Source organism: Mixophyes fleayi, chromosome 1, assembly GCF_038048845.1.
Source record: "Mixophyes fleayi isolate aMixFle1 chromosome 1, aMixFle1.hap1, whole genome shotgun sequence".
NCBI lineage: Eukaryota > Metazoa > Chordata > Amphibia > Anura > Limnodynastidae > Mixophyes > Mixophyes fleayi.
In genome coordinates, this window is record NC_134402.1 from 221,546,603 (window position 1) to 221,564,135 (window position 17,533).

General features: G+C 39.7%; 1 protein-coding gene across 1 annotated transcript in view; it reads right to left on the reverse strand.

Moving 5' to 3' along the window:
• APC2 (APC regulator of Wnt signaling pathway 2) overlaps positions 1-17,111 on the reverse strand; it is a 56,844-nt gene extending 39,733 nt beyond the window's left edge. The window contains exons 1-2 of the mRNA XM_075205562.1: positions 17,024-17,111; positions 16,131-16,200 (exon numbers count right to left, since the gene is read on the reverse strand). Coding sequence (XP_075061663.1) covers positions 16,131-16,136 — 6 coding nt within the window. The 5' untranslated portion in view covers positions 16,137-16,200; positions 17,024-17,111. The remainder of the gene's footprint in view (positions 1-16,130; positions 16,201-17,023) is intronic.
• Between the last annotated feature and the right edge of the window lie 422 nt (positions 17,112-17,533).

A 17,533-nucleotide genomic window follows, 5' to 3' on the forward strand; every position in this document is an offset into this window, starting at 1 on the left:
TCATATTTGTCAGCAGTATCTAATACAATATTTTGCACTGCAAGTGCTTTGGGGTGTCCCATATTCCCCCTGTGTTTTACACTAATTTTTCTGGCTGTCAAAAGTCAAATTTGTCAGCAGTATCTAAAACAATATTCTGCACTACAAGTGCTTTGGGGTGTCCCATATTCCCCAGTGTGAAACAATATTTTTTCTGGCTGCCAAAAGTCATATTTAGCAGCAGTATTTCTACAATATTTTGCACTACAAGTGCTTTGGGGTGTCCAATATTCCCCAATGTGAAACACTAATTTTTCTAGCTGTCAAAAGTCATATTTATCAGCAGTATCTATCTATACAATATTTTTGCACTACAAGTGCTTTGGGGTGTCCCATATTCCCCAGTGTGAAACAATATTTTTTCTGGCTGCCAAAAGTCATATTTAGCAGCAGTATTTCTACAATATTTTGCACTACAAGTGCTTTGGGGTGTCCAATATTCCCCAATGTGAAACACTAATTTTTCTGGCTGTCAAAAGTCATATTTATCAGCAGTATCTATACAAATTTTTGCAATACAAGTGCTTTGGGTTCATTAAAATGGATTCAAAGCAGTCCACATATGAGCAGAATCAGCAAGCAGGTGCTGGCACCAGGTAGTGTTCCCAGTACGCCATCTGGTAAAGCCTAAGTAGTCTTTTTAAATCAGGGAAAAAAACACACACCAAAAAAAAAATTACAGTGTTGAAGAGAAAAAGAAGTGTAACTAAGAAAAAGTTAAGCGCCGATAAAAAAAATTGCCAACATGCCATTCTACACACGCAGTGGCAAAGAAAGAATGAGGCCTTCGCCTTTCTCTATTAGTGGCAGATCAAAAAATGTTACTGAGCCTTCTTCTTGTACGGTCACTCGTGACCAACCAAGACCAAGTAATTTGGAGTCTAAAAGTTGTGCACAACTACTGTTACGCGTCAAAGCCGAGCTGCAAGAAAACAGTAAGGCTTTAGAGGATAATGTATGCTCAGAATCAGAAATGACACCAATCCCTGTGGAGAGTCCATACACCAGTGGTATGTCTAATCGTGAGCATTCTTTTAGTGTACCCATAAAGAAGGGACCTTTCAGCAGTTCTGCTGATGTGTGCCTGAACAGCCCGAGTGTAGCCGGTGATACACCAATTGAGGATGCCACTTTGGAATTAGAAGAGGATGAGGGGGAGATTTGTGTAGGCGACGAGGGCGCTAATGATGATGTTGATGAGGATGATGCAGACAGATACCAAATTGTATCTCAATTTCTATTTATATTGTACAGTCTATAACGGCTGAATAGTTTTATATTTGACTCCTAGTGGAGAGGGAGTCTGATGCAGACAGATACCAAACTGCCTTTGTCCATTTCTTTTAATATTCTAATTCTACAGTCTATGCAGGCTGCTGTTTTTAAATTTAACTACAAGTGGAGGGGAGGGGGGAGGTCATAGACAGCCACCAAACTACCTTGGTCTATTTATTTTTTATATTGTTTAGTCTATGCAAGCTGCTTTTTTCTATGTAACTACAAGTGGAGGGGGAGGGGGGTCATAGACAGCCACCAAACTACATTGGTCCATTTATTCTTTATATTGTACAGTCTATGCAGGCTGCTTTTTTTCTATTTATCTACAAGTGGAGGGGGGGGGTCATAGACAGCCACTAAACTACCTTGGTCCATTTATTTTTTATATTGTTCAGTCTATGCAGGCTGCTTTTTTTCTATTTAACTACAAGTGGAGGGGGGGTCATAGACAGCCACCAAACTACCTTGGTCCATTTATTCTTTATATTGTTCAGTCTATGCAGAGTGCTGTTTTTCAATTTAACTACAAGTGGAGGGGAGGGGGTGGGGGGTCATAGACAGCCACCAAACTACCTTGGTCTATTTATTTTTTATATCGTTCAGTCTATGCAGACTGCTTTTTTCTATGTAACTACAAGTGGAGGGGGAGGGGGGTCATAGACAGCCACCAAACTACATTGGTCCATTTATTCTTTATATTGTACAGTCTATGCAGGCTGCTTTTTTTCTATTTATCTACAAGTGGAGGGGGGGGGGTCATAGACAGCCACCAAACTACCTTGGTCCATTTATTTTTTATATTGTTCAGTCTATGCAGGCTGCTTTTTTTCTATTTAACTACAAGTAGAGGGTGTAATATAAAGACGATGGCTACATTGCCAATAGTCAAAGATGGAGGGGGAAGACAACCAGGTTTGTCTGTATAATTTGCAGGCAAGTGTTAGAATTAAGGACGGCCTACCAGGGATTAAACTGTTTTTTCATAATTTATTAGCTTTATTATTATTTTTATTATTATTCATTTTTATTATTCATTTTTATTTATAGAGCGCCACTAGGTGTCCGCGGCGCCGTAGAGGGACAAACGAAATTACAATACGAGGTGAGACAGCCCAGTACAGTAAACAATAATCACAGTAACTCAGTGAGCTCAAGGCACAGCTAGTGGGGCGGGGAGAGGGGAACGTCTGCCAACAACGGCCCCAAGGAGGGATGGCACGGATGAGAGGGAGACCCCCAGGGGGAAGAGGAGGGAGCGAGAGGGGATGGGAGAAGAGGGTCCTCAAGGAGGAAGGCAGGGAAGCTGGCGAGCAGAGTTAAAAGTGGAGAAGACAGGAGGAGAGAAGACCCTGCTCAAAGGAGCATACAATCTAAGGGGTGGGGTAGACTGACAGAGAGACACAGGGGAGGGAGAGAAGGAGAAATGGATAGGGGGAGGGGAATGAAGGGGAGTGAAGGCTAGGGGAAGGGGAATGAAGGGGAAGAGTCAGAAGAACAGGTAGGAAGTTAAGTGGGAGACTGGAAAGCTTTAAGAAAAAGGTGGGTTTTTAAACACAGTTTGAATCTGGACAGATTGGGGGAAGTTCTGATGGTGGGAGGGAGCTTGTTCCAGTGGAGGGGGGCAGCGCGGGCGAAGTCTTGGATACGCTCGTGGGAGGAGGTGATCAGGGGGGAAGAGAGGCGACGGTCATTGGCCGATCGGAGAGGGCGGGATGGAGCGTGAATAGAGAGGAGGGAGGAGATGTAGGGTGCTGTGGAGTTGGCGAGGGCCTTGTATGTAAGAGTGAGGAGCTTGAACAGTGAGGAGCTTGAGTGAGGAGCTTTAGAATTACCTCAGTTATCCAAGAAACTGGTAGAGCACTAAATTAGGTTATTTTAGACCAAAAAAATTGTATTTTTTTCAACAATAGCAAAACAAAACCAAACAAAACCAAAACCAAAACACGCAAGGGCGGTTTGGCAAAACCAAAACCAAAACACAACGGTAATCCAGATCCAAAACCAAAACCAAAACACGGGGGTCAGTGAGCATCTTCACTTAACATCCACATTAACACCGCTGAACACCTTTATCAACATGAAAAGGTATAGCCAACAAATAACACCATGTTACTACACAAAATGATTAAATATTATTCCATATAGGCCAATACAGAAACAAGTGTATGCAATCCTATGTCTATAACATTCACTGAACAAGGCCCTAAAGGTCACACACACACAGGTAAGAAGAAACATATCCAACCATTTTTATAAGGCTCAGCTGACTTCTGTGTCTCCGTGACCCTGCAGCTCTGCTGATGCGTGAGGGGGATTCAATCATGCAGTGAAACATAAAAAGCAGTGACAAGCCTTTGCTGACTGACCATCTGGGGCACATGCAGAAATTAATGAGTTCTTTAAATTAGCTGTTTATATTAAGTATCCTATGGGACTTGCATCTGTATAAACACTGTGGGCGTAAATTCTAACATGCAATTATGTAAATGAAACATAAATACAAACCTATCCCCTTTAATGTGTACGTGCACAAATAAAGCATTATAATGCAGTCCTTGTTGAAAAGGTGTCAATGCAGTGATATTCAATAAATATTCATGTTTTTTATTTTCCAACATTATCAGATACACTAACCGTCTGCTAACAACATGCGTTGGGGTTGCTGAGCATTTTCACAAACAGCTAATGCCAGCATTCCCTGGGAAGCTTTGACCAGCATAGAAAGGATGTGTCTGCAGACAGCAGAACAAGGAGCCCATTATACCAACAATAAAACCAACTCAGCTACAGGCACCACCCCTCTTTCACACACATCTCTCTTTTCTCCTTACTTGTACTCTCCCTCCCAGGCACCAGCCTGACAGATAGATATTAATATATTTACAGTACATGCCATTAGTGACTAGGTAAATGCATATAAAAATGTAAGCTATGAAGAAATAGAGGCAAGAACGGCTAATTGTTTCAGCACTTTGGACAGGTCCTGAGAGAATGAAGAATATACAAGTAGGAAGAAAATAACACTCTTCTTTATACCCTATCCATTTACACATGCACTCTGATTATCTCCATTGTAAAACAGATTATAACTACTAAAGTCTATATAATGGACATTTACTGAATAACTATAAAATATACATGTAATATGGAGGGTCTGGTCTGCTCAATCACATCAAAGACACAACAATCAATCATAATCATCATATAGAAAAACAATGTATATAGCCACAGGCTGTGCAGCACTGTATAATCTATTTTTAAATAATAATATTACCTTATCACAAACATACATGAAAGATTATATGTATAGCATAAATAACTATATAAATATTGTCAAAGTTATATAGATACATACACACATAGGTTCTTTTTTTGTACGATTAAACAGTGGCTTGGATTAATGCCTCATATCCCAAGGGGATAATAGCTAAATTGCATTTCGGAGAAGTCGAAAGGTCAGAAGTGAGTAGATGCAATACTGTCATTGCAAGGTCTTTTGATTGCAATTATCACTGAGAGTTGAGATTGTGCCACAGTACACTTAAATCATTCAGAGCCCAATGTATTGATTGATAATTTAAGGTATGTTCTATGCAAATCATTCTTACACCAGTTCATTATATATAGGCACAGGTCAAAATTTGTTAATTTTAATTGTCCACATTAAAACACAAATAGTAGTTGCACTGAAAAAAATATAGCATTAACATTAATGGTAAACAAAATACTTGGTATTACATACAGACTCCAGCTATTCATTTAAGTTTATAAGGGCTAGCATGTCCTAGACCTACATGGGTCATTACAGCTGATGAAGATCGCTATGTATTTACAGAAAATCAATGTGCTTAATACAGAATATATTTTAATTTTGATTGTTCAGGAGGCCCTTTATAACTAGATTAACTTGAACCTAATCTAAGACTGTGCCCAAAGAAAAAAAAAGTCTCACCATCAGATCAAATGGCAAGATACAAACAATACAAAACATTTAAAACATACAGAATGTGCTATCCAAAAAATATATTTAAGATAAACTAAAAAATAGATAAAAATCTTGCAGACATTATATTATATTACTTCATGCACGTAAAGGACAACAGCACTTTTTGTAATTCGTATTAAATCAAGCAGATGGAGCATGGCTTACTTAATGCAGTCATCAATTAAGAAAATGTCCATGAGTTAGAATGAAACAGTATGTAGAATTATCTAACTAGGGGTAAAATATCCAAGGTATCACATCAACACAACAGCGTACCCCCCAACTATTACTCTTTTGGACTCTAATACCAATACCCTCTTTTAATATAGATTGTTCCTGGTGTAGTTCTTTATTGACAAACTAACCTACTGGCTCCGAAAATGATCTGTTTGGCTTCAAAATAGTAACTTTTTTTTTTTTTTAGAATTAATGGAATCTGAACGTCTTCCAAAGTGTGCGCGTATCTATGAGTGTGTTAACATTAGTGCTGCATAACCACCTAGAGTGGTGAACATTTTTGTACACCTTATTAAAATTCCTTAAAATAGGAATTTTGGGGGGGGGGGGGGGGGGGAGTAAGTGAGAGAACCAATGACTTCCAAACCTTCACAGCGCATTGGTTTTCAGCAAGAACTGTGAGACTAAACGCAGCTTAGAGAAGGGGCAGAAATATAATGCTATGTTCCCTCCCTAGGTGGTTGTGCAGCTTTCTAATTATAATAAATGTTAAGAGTCCCTCATTGGCCATATGAAATGACAGGAAGCAGGCATTGAAATGTGATAAGCACCAATAAAATATAAACATTAGCAATACAAAATTATATACCTCAAAAAGAAAATCATATACCTCAAAAAACAACACACAACCCTCCTTTGTTCACATATGCAAACAAACACACCACAAGTAGAGAAAAACAAAAAAATGTTGTCACACAAATGGAGGAATGAACAAAAATACAACCATGCAAATCTACTTGTTCTCACTGGCTATTGGAGAGAAAGAAAATGGCAGAGCATCAAATGTATCAAATATTTTAGCCAGATAAATAAAACAACACATGAACATACAAAAACAACAAAGTAAATCAGTATGGTTATCTATCTAAAAACCTTTAACTTCAGTCACATTATGATAACAAAATATAAATACACTGGAGGTAATGTATTACTGGGAAAACATAGGTAGTATAAGTGCTTCAGAAGGTGATTTCTTTATGGGAGGTCATATAATTTGGCTTGAAAATGTGTGTGTCATGAGTGTGGCAGGTGTAACCACATTCTCTTCTCCAGGCACTCTACACTTTTTCATAATGCAAATAGACTGCATTTTTATACCCGCTAATTGGGTAATTTTCTATGCAGTGAAATGAAAACATTACAACTTACAGAACTATAACTGACACAGCTTCTTTGTCTGCACCACCTTGAGTTGTTTTATGATAGTATTAGATTCATGTCAAATGAGTATTTAAATGACAGTAATTTACAATTTCCATTTGCTTTAGTAAGGGGAAAGGCATAGAGGAAAAATGTATGCATGAGTGCAGGGGATGCTCTCTAGATGCTCTCAAGTAGTGAAAACAAAGAAGCCAACATTCCATACACACAGCAGACACATACAGTCAAATCCATGTAAGGTGTGTCCATGCGTCTATGAATGCTGAAAAGACACAACCTGACCTGAAGACACTGTCATACACAGAGTCATTTTTGATCACTAGTCCTCATTGTTGCAAATGCAGCAAAGAGATAAGTTGCAGATATTAAAATACACAACTATGCATATGTATTACTACATAAATGTCTTCTGTGATATGGATGAAAACATGTATGTGAAGTCTATAATAACAAAAAAATTGTTATTACCAAATATATTTATCTTATGTGTAACAATCTATAAGAGTTCAGTCAATATCGTGCAGTTGTTGCGGGACCATTGATCAAAACTTCCTGAACGGTCAGACATGGTTAGTTCTCCGAGATGTTTGGCACAATCTCCCTGCCGAGGTTTCTTCAAAAACTGTATGTAAGTGTACCTAGAAGAATTGATGTTGTTTTGAAGGCAAAGGGTGGTCACACCAAATATTGATTTGATTTAGATTTCTCTTCTGTTCATTAACTTTGCATTTTGTTAATTGATAAAATAAACTATTAAAACTTATACTTTTGACAGCATTCTTACTTTACAGCATTTTCTCCACACCTGCCTAAAACCTTTAGTACTGTATATTAACACTCAGATGCACACAGACACTGCATTAACACTAACATTGCCCTAAAAGAGATACACATCCTACATTATCAATAAAAAACACACACATACTCCTGCTATTGTTTTCAGTATGCAGTGTTTACCTAATACTGGAAGTCCTGGTGACACATTGATGTTGGTGTAAGTAGGGGTTAGGGATGGCTACCCAGGGGACACTGGTTGCTACCTCTAGTAGCAAATGTGGGAGCAAATTTGAATTGACACACACACACGCTGGAGGCCCCCAAAGCAATTTAATGATTTAATCTCTTTGATGATGAAGTCATTTGTCACTAAGGAGGATTTACACAGCCCAGGCACATCATTAAAACTCCCTATTATTGTGTAGGTCCCCCTCGTACCGCCAAAACAACTCTGACCCGGCGAGGCATGAACTCCACAAGACCTCTGAAGGTGTCCTTTGGTATCTGGCACCAAGACGTTAGCAGCAGACCCTTTAAGTCCTGTAAGTTGAGAGGTGGGGCCTCCATGGTTCGGACTTGTTTTTCCAGCACATCCAACAAATGCTTGATCAGATTGAGATCTGGGGAATTTGGAGGCCAAGTCAACACTTTGAACTCTTTGTTCCTCAAAAAATTCCAGAACTATTTTTGCAGTGTGGCAGGGTGCATTATCCTGCTGAAAGAGGCCACTGACTGGTCTGTAGCTACACAGCCCCATGTGTAGCAAGCTGCGATGCACTGTGTGTTTCTGGCATCTTTCTGTTATGGCCAGCATTAACTTTTTCAACAATTTCAACAGTAGCACAAATAGCTCGTCTGTGGGATTGGACCAGATGGGCTAGCCTTCGCTCCCCACTTGCATCAATGAGCATCGGGAGCCCATGACCCTGTTGCTGGTCCACCAGTTGTCCTCTCTTGCACCAACTTTGGTAGGTACTAACCACTGCATACAGGGAACACCCCACAAGACCTGCCATTTTAGAGATGCACTGACCCAGTCACCTAGCCATCACAATTTGGCCCTTGTCAAAGTTGCTTAGATTCTTACTTTTGCCTATTTTTCCTGCTTCCAACACATCAACTTCAAGAACTGACTGTTCACTTGCTGCCTAATATATCCAACCCCTTGACAGGTGTCATTGTAACAAGATAATCAATGTTATTCACTTCACTTGTCAGTGGTTTTAAAGTTGTGGCCGATAGGTGTATATGCTATGCAGTGTTTGAAGAGAGCAAGGTCACAGAATGGCATGGATTTAGATGATAGACTAAATTCATCTACAATAGAATACTTAGAGTAGCTGGACGGGGCTTCACTTGGATATTGTGTAAAACATCCACTTCAGCCGCAATCCAGAACTCCCTTTATGAGAATCATAGTAAAAAGAGAATTTTCCTGTACCCCAAGTAGTAAATGATTTAATAATGAATGAGAACAGCTGGAGAAATGCCCCTAACCTTAAAATAATTGATCACATGTATTCTTTAAAGCATGAGGAAGCTGTAAGATGGAGTTCCGTCCCAAAGATGATACCTCTAGAGGTAGGTGGCCCTTTGAGCGACCCTATGAATAGGAAGATAAAGAGTTGTTTTAGGAAACTTCACTTTTCTTTTGGAACCACTTTAAAGTCAAGTGTGGCTATGACCTCAGTGTCTACAGCACAGTATCTCTGGAGAGACACTCTACACCCAGTTTCACAGTCCATGAACATATTAATAGACAATATTTACTCAAAAGTATTGAGTTTATGCAGAGAGGACTTGAATTCCTTTGTGATACATCTTTAGATACAATTACCTTTACAGTCAGAACTATGACTATTGCTTGGCAACCAGACGCAATGTTTCCTGCGCATGCACGTCCCGTTGCTAGGCAACAGGACACAATTCTGAAGTCTGATGGCGGCTGCTTATGTCACAGACGCTAATAATTACTTCTCAGCCTCCCTTATATTAGGCAACCTTTGGCACCATTAGGGTGCCAGAGTATTAGGTCTCCTGATCTCCAACATTTCTTCGTTGCCAGTTTGTTCCTGTCTATTTCAGCTCCTGACCTTGGCATTTCTGACTTCCCCTTTGGATCTCCCTTGGCTTGAATTTACCCGTGATTGATTCCTGGCTTGTTGACATTCCATATGAATCTCGTTTGGCACTTCGCTACCTGCCCAGCTCTGACCCAAACTGTCTGACCTCCCTTTTCGATCACGTTTGGCACCTCGCTACTTGCACGGCTATGACCCAGACTGTCTGACCTCTCTTCACCCCTACTTCACTGGAAGCTGTTCTGGAGAACCGCAACCTGCGCATCCCTTGTGGAAAAACCCCAAACCTTTTTGCGGGGGTCACTGGCGAAGACCAGTGTCATGTTAGACTCCCCTCCTCCAGACTCAGCAGTGCTAATCCCAACAAGTAGGCAGCATCCTATTCACCTTGTGTATCCATGACAGAAGAGCTCTCTCGCTGCATTTATGGGCTGCAGATGCCCACTTCAAGAATTTGACGTTTTATTTTCTTCACGTTATTTGCTCCTTAGTGACAAGATAGACATTATAATTCATGTCTCTGGTAATAAACCCAATTATCTGCCTCAAGATCAGAGGGTTAGGTATTTCCCTTCCTCTTCATCTCACCAACATTTCAAAGAGGCAAGGAGCTACAGGCCTGCAAGGCAACACCAGACAAATAGGTGCCAGTACATCTATGGAGCCCTTTCATTCTCTGAGAGCTAAAGAAAGCCAGGACAAAAGGTCTCTCAATGACTATTGCCCAAATAAACTGACATTAATTCTTGTGTGTATGCAGAAAAATGGGCACATTCTGTTCAAGATCAGTGGGTTCTAGATATTTTCAAAATCGGGATACAAGATAGAATTTAATCATGTTCCCAGGGTAAATTTCTATTTCAAATCCAGAACTCCATTGGATCCACTGGAATTGTAAGCACTGTATATCAATCTGAAAATGCTGCAGGAAATGTAGGTGATCTCCCTAGTTCCGCTGGCCCAGATGGCCCAGTGCAGGCTTCTATTCCACGATATTCCTGGTAAGGAAATCCTCAGGAGGTTTTCAAACATTTATTAATTTAAGACATGTGAGGCATTTCAGTATGGAGTCCATAAATTCTATTCACACTAATATAAGCTTTTGTACTGATGTTCAGGATGCTTACGTTCATATCCCAGTTGCAATTTGTCACCAATAATTCTTCAGGTTCTTTGTACTGGGTCAGTACTTCCAGTTCATTCATTTTTGCTACATCCCCCACCTTCAGCAAGGTGTTAGTTACCCTTCTTGAATTGAGAAAACAGGTAATCACACCTATATTTGGACAACGTAATGCTGACAGGGAGATAAAAGCACATTGTTCAAGTTAGGACAAACCAGATAATATTGTGTCTGCAGGAGCACAGCTGGATCATAAACAGTACAAAGAGTAATTTTGCCCTCTCAGCAAATAAAGTTCTTGGGTGTTCAGATAGACACTGCTCAAGACAAAGGGGTATATTTACTAAACTGCGGGTTTGAAAAAGTGGAGATGTTGCCTATAGCAACCAATCAGATTCTAGCTGTCATTTTGTAGAATGTACTAAAAAAATGCTAACTAGAATCTGATTGGTTGCTATAGGCAACATCTCTACTTTTTCAAACCAGCAGTTAGTAAATATACCTCGAAGTGTCTTTACCAAAAGAGAGATATACCAAGATCCATTCTATAGCATGCCAGCACAACAGATCATCATCATCATCATCATCATTTATTTATATAGCGCCAACATATTCCGTAGCACTTTACAATTGGGGACAAACGTAATAAACTAATAAACAAACTGGGTAAAACAGACAAAGAGGTGAGAAGGCCCTGCTCGCAAGCTTACAATCTATGGATTAAAATATGGACCAGTATTTGCCTTCTGGGGAGGTTCTACACAACCAAAGGTACTCTACACTGGGCAAGGTGACTAGAGCTACCAGGGAGTCCCTCAAATGGAGGCAGTATATGAAATTAAAAGAGTACAGATTTCTTTCTCAGAAACAGAATAGACAATACTTATGACAGACTCCAGTGCCATAGGATGGGGGGTCCATCTCCTGTCAAAGGGTGGCACAAGATAAATGGTCACAAAGCAAAATGAGACTGCATATAGATGTTCTGGAAATGGGGGCAGTCTGGAAGGCAATTCAACATTTTCATCCCCTTTTACAGAACAAGGATCTCAGTATATTCTCAGACAACCAGATGGTAGTTACCTTCATAAAACGTCAGGAAGGTATGAGGAGCAAGATGATAATAGCAGAAGTGTCAAAATAAATGTCCTGGTTAGAGAACAATCTGAGGTCTCTTTCAGTAATTCATGTGGCAGGCAGGGAGAATGTCTTAGCTGATTATATCAGTCAAATGCAGATTAATTCAAGAGAATGGACTCTGCATCACTAGATCTTTCAGTTACTAATAAATAAGTTTGGTCTTCTTCAAATAGCTATAATGGTAACAAACCAGAGCAAAGTAGCCAAAATCTTCCACTCTGGTCACGATACCCATGGCTCGCATTACCCTGGGAAATACTTCTAGAGCAACCTAGCTACTACCTCTTGAGTGAGAGCTCCTACACCAAAGGCAAATTCCTCATCCGAATCTGGAAGTACTATAATGACATGTAGATTGAGCAGTCGTTATTGAGCAAGGGAATCTCAGATAAAGTCATTGACAGACTCATGCAGGGACAAAAATAAAAGATTTTGGTCTATGATATTTGGAAAAAGTTTAAGCTGTAGTGTAAACATAAACTGGATCCTGCATCCACCAATATCTTACATCTTCTGGACTTTCTTCAGGATGGCCTTATCAAAACTTTTGCTCTTTCAACTTTGAAAGTTCAGGTGCATTTAAGTGTCTTTTTGTACAATACATTTGCTTCTGAGGACCTAACAGTTTTTGGCATGCAGTAAAGAGAAATTGTCCTTATATCAAGTGTTTCATGACACCCTAGGATCTTTACTTAACTGAACACTTTAATGACTGATCCAATTTGAACCATTGCAAGAGATTTTTCTCAGGTATCTTACACACAAGGATTTAGTCATATTAGAGCAATATCTGTTTATCTGTTTATAGGACAGAATAATTTAGAAACATTGAACAGCTCTTTGTGATTCTGACAGGACATCGGAAAAGATATGCCCCATCTAAACAGATCATCTTGGGGTGGATCAGAGAAGTCATTGTACGGGCATATAAGAGGAATGGATGTAAGGTGCCAGAACTTCTATACGTTCACTCAACAAGAGCAGTAACAACCTTGTGGGCATATAGGGCTCAGACATCAGCAGTGGATCACTGAAAAGCAGCTGGTTGGCCATCTATTCATACCTTCACCTGACATCTGCTGGATGCCGTATCTTTTACTGTACTGAGACCCACTTTGAGAGATAAGTTATTCACATAGTAACTTAATGCATTTGTTAATTAGGCCGGATAACCAGCTGATCTGGGTTTTTGTTTCTTTTAAATCCTCCCATACTTACAGCTTGGGTACATATCATTGTTAAGGCTGCATGGAATACTGAAATGGTAAGAAACTAATTATATTTACAATTAATTCCTTTTCCTCAAAATACTGCATGGCAGCCTAATATTTCCACCCATGGTCTCTGTTATATTTATATTTTTCAAAAGCTGATGAGGAGGCCTCTTAAAGACACTAGGGAGGAGAAGTAGCTACACTCTATGCTCCCTGTAAGCATTTCTTTTCCTGTCTCTACCAAAGAGTAGAAGGGACAACCCATTGTTCCGGCTGCCATGGAGTATTTCAATGAAACTAACTGTAAATATAATGTGTCATTTAATAGTCACAGTAGTTCAGTTATTGAACCTCAATTCCACCCTCATGTACAGATCTAAAACCAACAACAACCACCAAACAGTTATGCCATGGACAATAACTAGGTAGCTTTTGTTAGCTATGAAGTCCAATGATTTTTAGATGGGCAGCACAGTGGCGTAGTGGTTAGCACTTCTGCCTGGGGTCATGAGTTCAATTCCCGACCATGGCCTTATCTGTGTGGAGTTTGTATGTTCTCCCTGTGTTTGCGTGGGTTTCCTCCGGGTCCTCCGGTTTCCTCCCACACTCCAAAATCATACTGGTAGGTTAATTGGCTGCTATCAAAATTGACCCTAGTCTCTCCCTCTTTGTCTGTCTTTGTGACTGTGTGTGAGTGTGTGTCTATATTAGGGAATTTAGACTGTAAGCTCCAGTGGGGCAGGGACTGATGTGAATGAGTTCTCTGTACAGCGCTGCGTAATTAGTGGCGCTATATAAATAAATGGTGATGATGATAATGATGATTAGTAATTGTGCTGTGTGAGGGATATTTTCCCAAATATGGTAATGTAGAATAAAGACATTGATATGTTCAATGTTCATTTTGATATGACTCATTTTGAAGTATGAGATCTACAGCCATATACTTGAATAAATAAATGTCACCAAAAGAAGTATATACAAAATGTGTTCAGAAAGTGAATTGTTTTCCAAGCTTTTAATGGAGCCTTTGTACCCCTACTTTAATTTTTTTACATTTTTATCAACCTCTGACAGGTGTCTGCAGTGCCTAAGAAGTAATCTATACAATACTTTAGAGATGTACCTGTATTCACCAGCTGCAATGGAGCCAGGAACTAGGGTTGCACTTGTAATCATCAATTGACCAGAGCCAGGAATTAGTCCTGTACCGCTAATCACCAAAAGCCCTGAGCCAAGAACTTCACTGAACCTTTAATCACCAATTTCCTGGAGCCAGAAACTACCTCCTGTTATTAGTAACTGTCTGCAGCTAGGTACTAGCACCGAGACTGTAATCTGGAACTGCCCAGATTCAGGAACTAGTACAGTACCTGTATCCATGAACAACCAACAGATGCATTTGTTATTTCTCTACCTTATTTATCAAGTATACCACACACCTCTTAGATTGTAAGCTCATTTGAGCAGGGCCATATTTATCTTCTGTTTCATTTCATTGTATGTAATTTGTTTGCACCATAATTCCATTAATGTACAGACCTATGTACTATGTTAGTCTTTTATACAGAAAAGATAGCAAAAATAATAAATAATTGTATAGAGAATTTCCCATGTATTAATAAATAAAACAGAAATAAATGTATTAAAATGTACTTAATTACATTCCATTGTGTTCAGAGTGAACAATACTGCCGCCACAGTACGCATGACATGGTAGATTAAAATAATTAATAGTTACTAATATTATCTTTATCTGTTTATTTTAAAAATATACTTAATGTAACTGAACAATTTGGCATGAGCAGCCGAAAACGCATGTGGAAGCCCTTGCTTTGAATAGACATAACATTTTCTCAGGCCATTTAAGCTATTCCATGTCACATTTTGGGTGTCAAAATCTCTAAACTGTAAAAATACAACATTAACACAATGTAAATTCCTGTAAAATAAACATTCCAATTTAAGCAATTCCAGTGACAAACCTGTCCTGTTTTTTCCAGTACAGGTGGAAGCAAGTATAACATTTTATACTTAATAACAAACAAAATTCTGCATTTTACAACAGATAAGGCTATGCATAGTAGACTGGCACCCAGATATGGTTACGTATATGGGGACTGAATAATGTCGCTAGCAGGGCCGGTGCAAGGGTCCTCGGCGCCCTAGACAGAATTTTAAAATCCGCCCCTTCCCATGTCTTTCCTTACCTTAACTTGGCTCTTAACGTCCCTGACTGACACTGTCGGGCCGTGATGATGATGTCACGCCCAACAGTCAGTGAGTGGAGGGGAGGAGACGGAGCGCCCCATCAGCTGTTGGAGGGGAGGGCAGCGGTGGTGATCAATAGCCCCTCCCCGTGGATTTATCTGAAGCTGTGCGGCGGCCGTGGAAGGTATGCTCAGCGGTTGCCGCACAGTTTTAAAGTACCACAATAAAAGCATTTTAATTCTGTGGCGCCCACCAGAGCCCGGCGCCCTAGGCAACTGCCTAACCTTGCCTAATGGGAGCGCCGGGCCTGTTCGCTAGAAATGTGGCATGTGCAATATGACTATCAGTGAGGAGTTTGACATGACAACTAGTCGTTAGTCTGGAACACCATGATATGTATCTAGGGTGTTATTTTAGCTAAAACTGTCCCAGAAAGCAGCAGATTAATCCTTGGTTGATTCATCACTGGATAAGAGGAAATTACTCAATACAATGCAATGTTCTAGCAATATTCTTGAGGGCCACTAGCTGCCCACTACTATTCCAGAAACACTGCAGTCTGCTCTATTCTGTTATTTAGATTCACATGTATGTATAACTGTGTCACCAAAATGTCACCAGGGACATTTTACTGTTATTGTTCCCCACAAACCAAGAGCAGTAGTGTGAATATTGGCAAGATTATATGTAATTCTTCTTTCTATTAGTGAGAGGGTTTCGCAGTGTGCAGTGGACTTGCACAGAAGCACATTTTACTGTTACGTCTTAATTTTGTTTTTAATAATTACATTTTAGCAGTGATGAAAAGTGTCATTAGCTGCATTGGCTAACTTTGTGTGCATGAAATAACAGAGAATACTGCCCATAATCCCATTTCCTCATACCTCCATTGCAGATACAACAAGGCTCGTTTCTCAGTGTAAATGCCAAAAATTATCTGCCAAGTTCTTCATTCTGGGGAGAAAATGCAAATTTCATACACATAAATACAGATTATTTACTGATCAGATACAAGCATGTAATATACATAAATTAATAGACTTTCTTAGGCTTACCTATGGCCTCCAACCACGTATTATAGATAACTATTTGTTGAAACAACAACCCAAAGATATATGTTACCACTCTTCTAGACCCCACTCGGATGTGTACAGATTTACCCAGAAACATTTCTCCGACAAACACATAGCTTACAATTGAACCTCCCTGATTATCAGATCCCAGACATATACATGTCAGTCACTTTAGATCCCTACATGCATGCATCTATATACTACACATACACATACTACACACTGTCTGAGAATCTACCACCTACAGCAGCCCCTCCATTACAAGCATCCATACAAACACAAACATTCCTCTGCAATTCCATCTGAGTACTGCTGCACCATAACCCAGCATCATCCTCTCTTATTCCTCAATCTATAAGAGGCCCCTTCCTCACCTCTCGATTTCTTTGTTTAATGGCAAAATAAATCGGTTCTGTTCAGGCGTCACTAAGCCCACCCACTTCCATCATATGCAAAACCCCATCCACCACATGACTTTCTCTCAAATCTCTACTGGTATCTGATGCACTCAAAACATTGTGTTTCCAAGCAGAATCTGACATCATGTTCTCCATTAATATTTGTTTCTGGATACGCCTGAAATAATCTAATTTCTAATATGAAACACAAAAAGGCTGAAGCAATAAACAAATGACCCTGTATACCTTCCAATGACCTAATCCTTAGCTTTAAGAATGTAAATAATTCACCTGCTTCTTACTCACCTGCTATGATGCAGAAATCAGGAGGATGCTGAGAGCTGTTGTATTCTCAGCTGCCTCCATGAATCCTTCCTCTCTATCTCTCCCTCCACCCATCTCACCTCCCCCTCCCTGCATGTCTCACTCCCTCCTCTCTCCCTGAATATATTCCTCCTCCTTTCTCTCTGTGTTGCTACTGCTCTATACTGTACTATTTCATCATCTCTCTTCCGGCATCCTTCCATATCTTTCCTCTCATCCATGTGCATTTCTATCTCTTCTATCTTTATTTTAACCTGCAATTGAAATCCCTTAGTTTCTCTTCTTAAGTATAAGGTGATTAGAGCCTTTTTTGTGTATGCCAGAAACAATTGTATTGTACTGTATGCAGTGTATGTAGAACTCCATTCAAAATAACAGAACCTAACTGACTACATTTACTTATAATGTCTATTTCACTTCCCCACTCCAGGTTCTTTTCCATTGCTTGAATGTAGTTAAAAGTGCAGCAATGAGGCACAAACTGGTGGATTT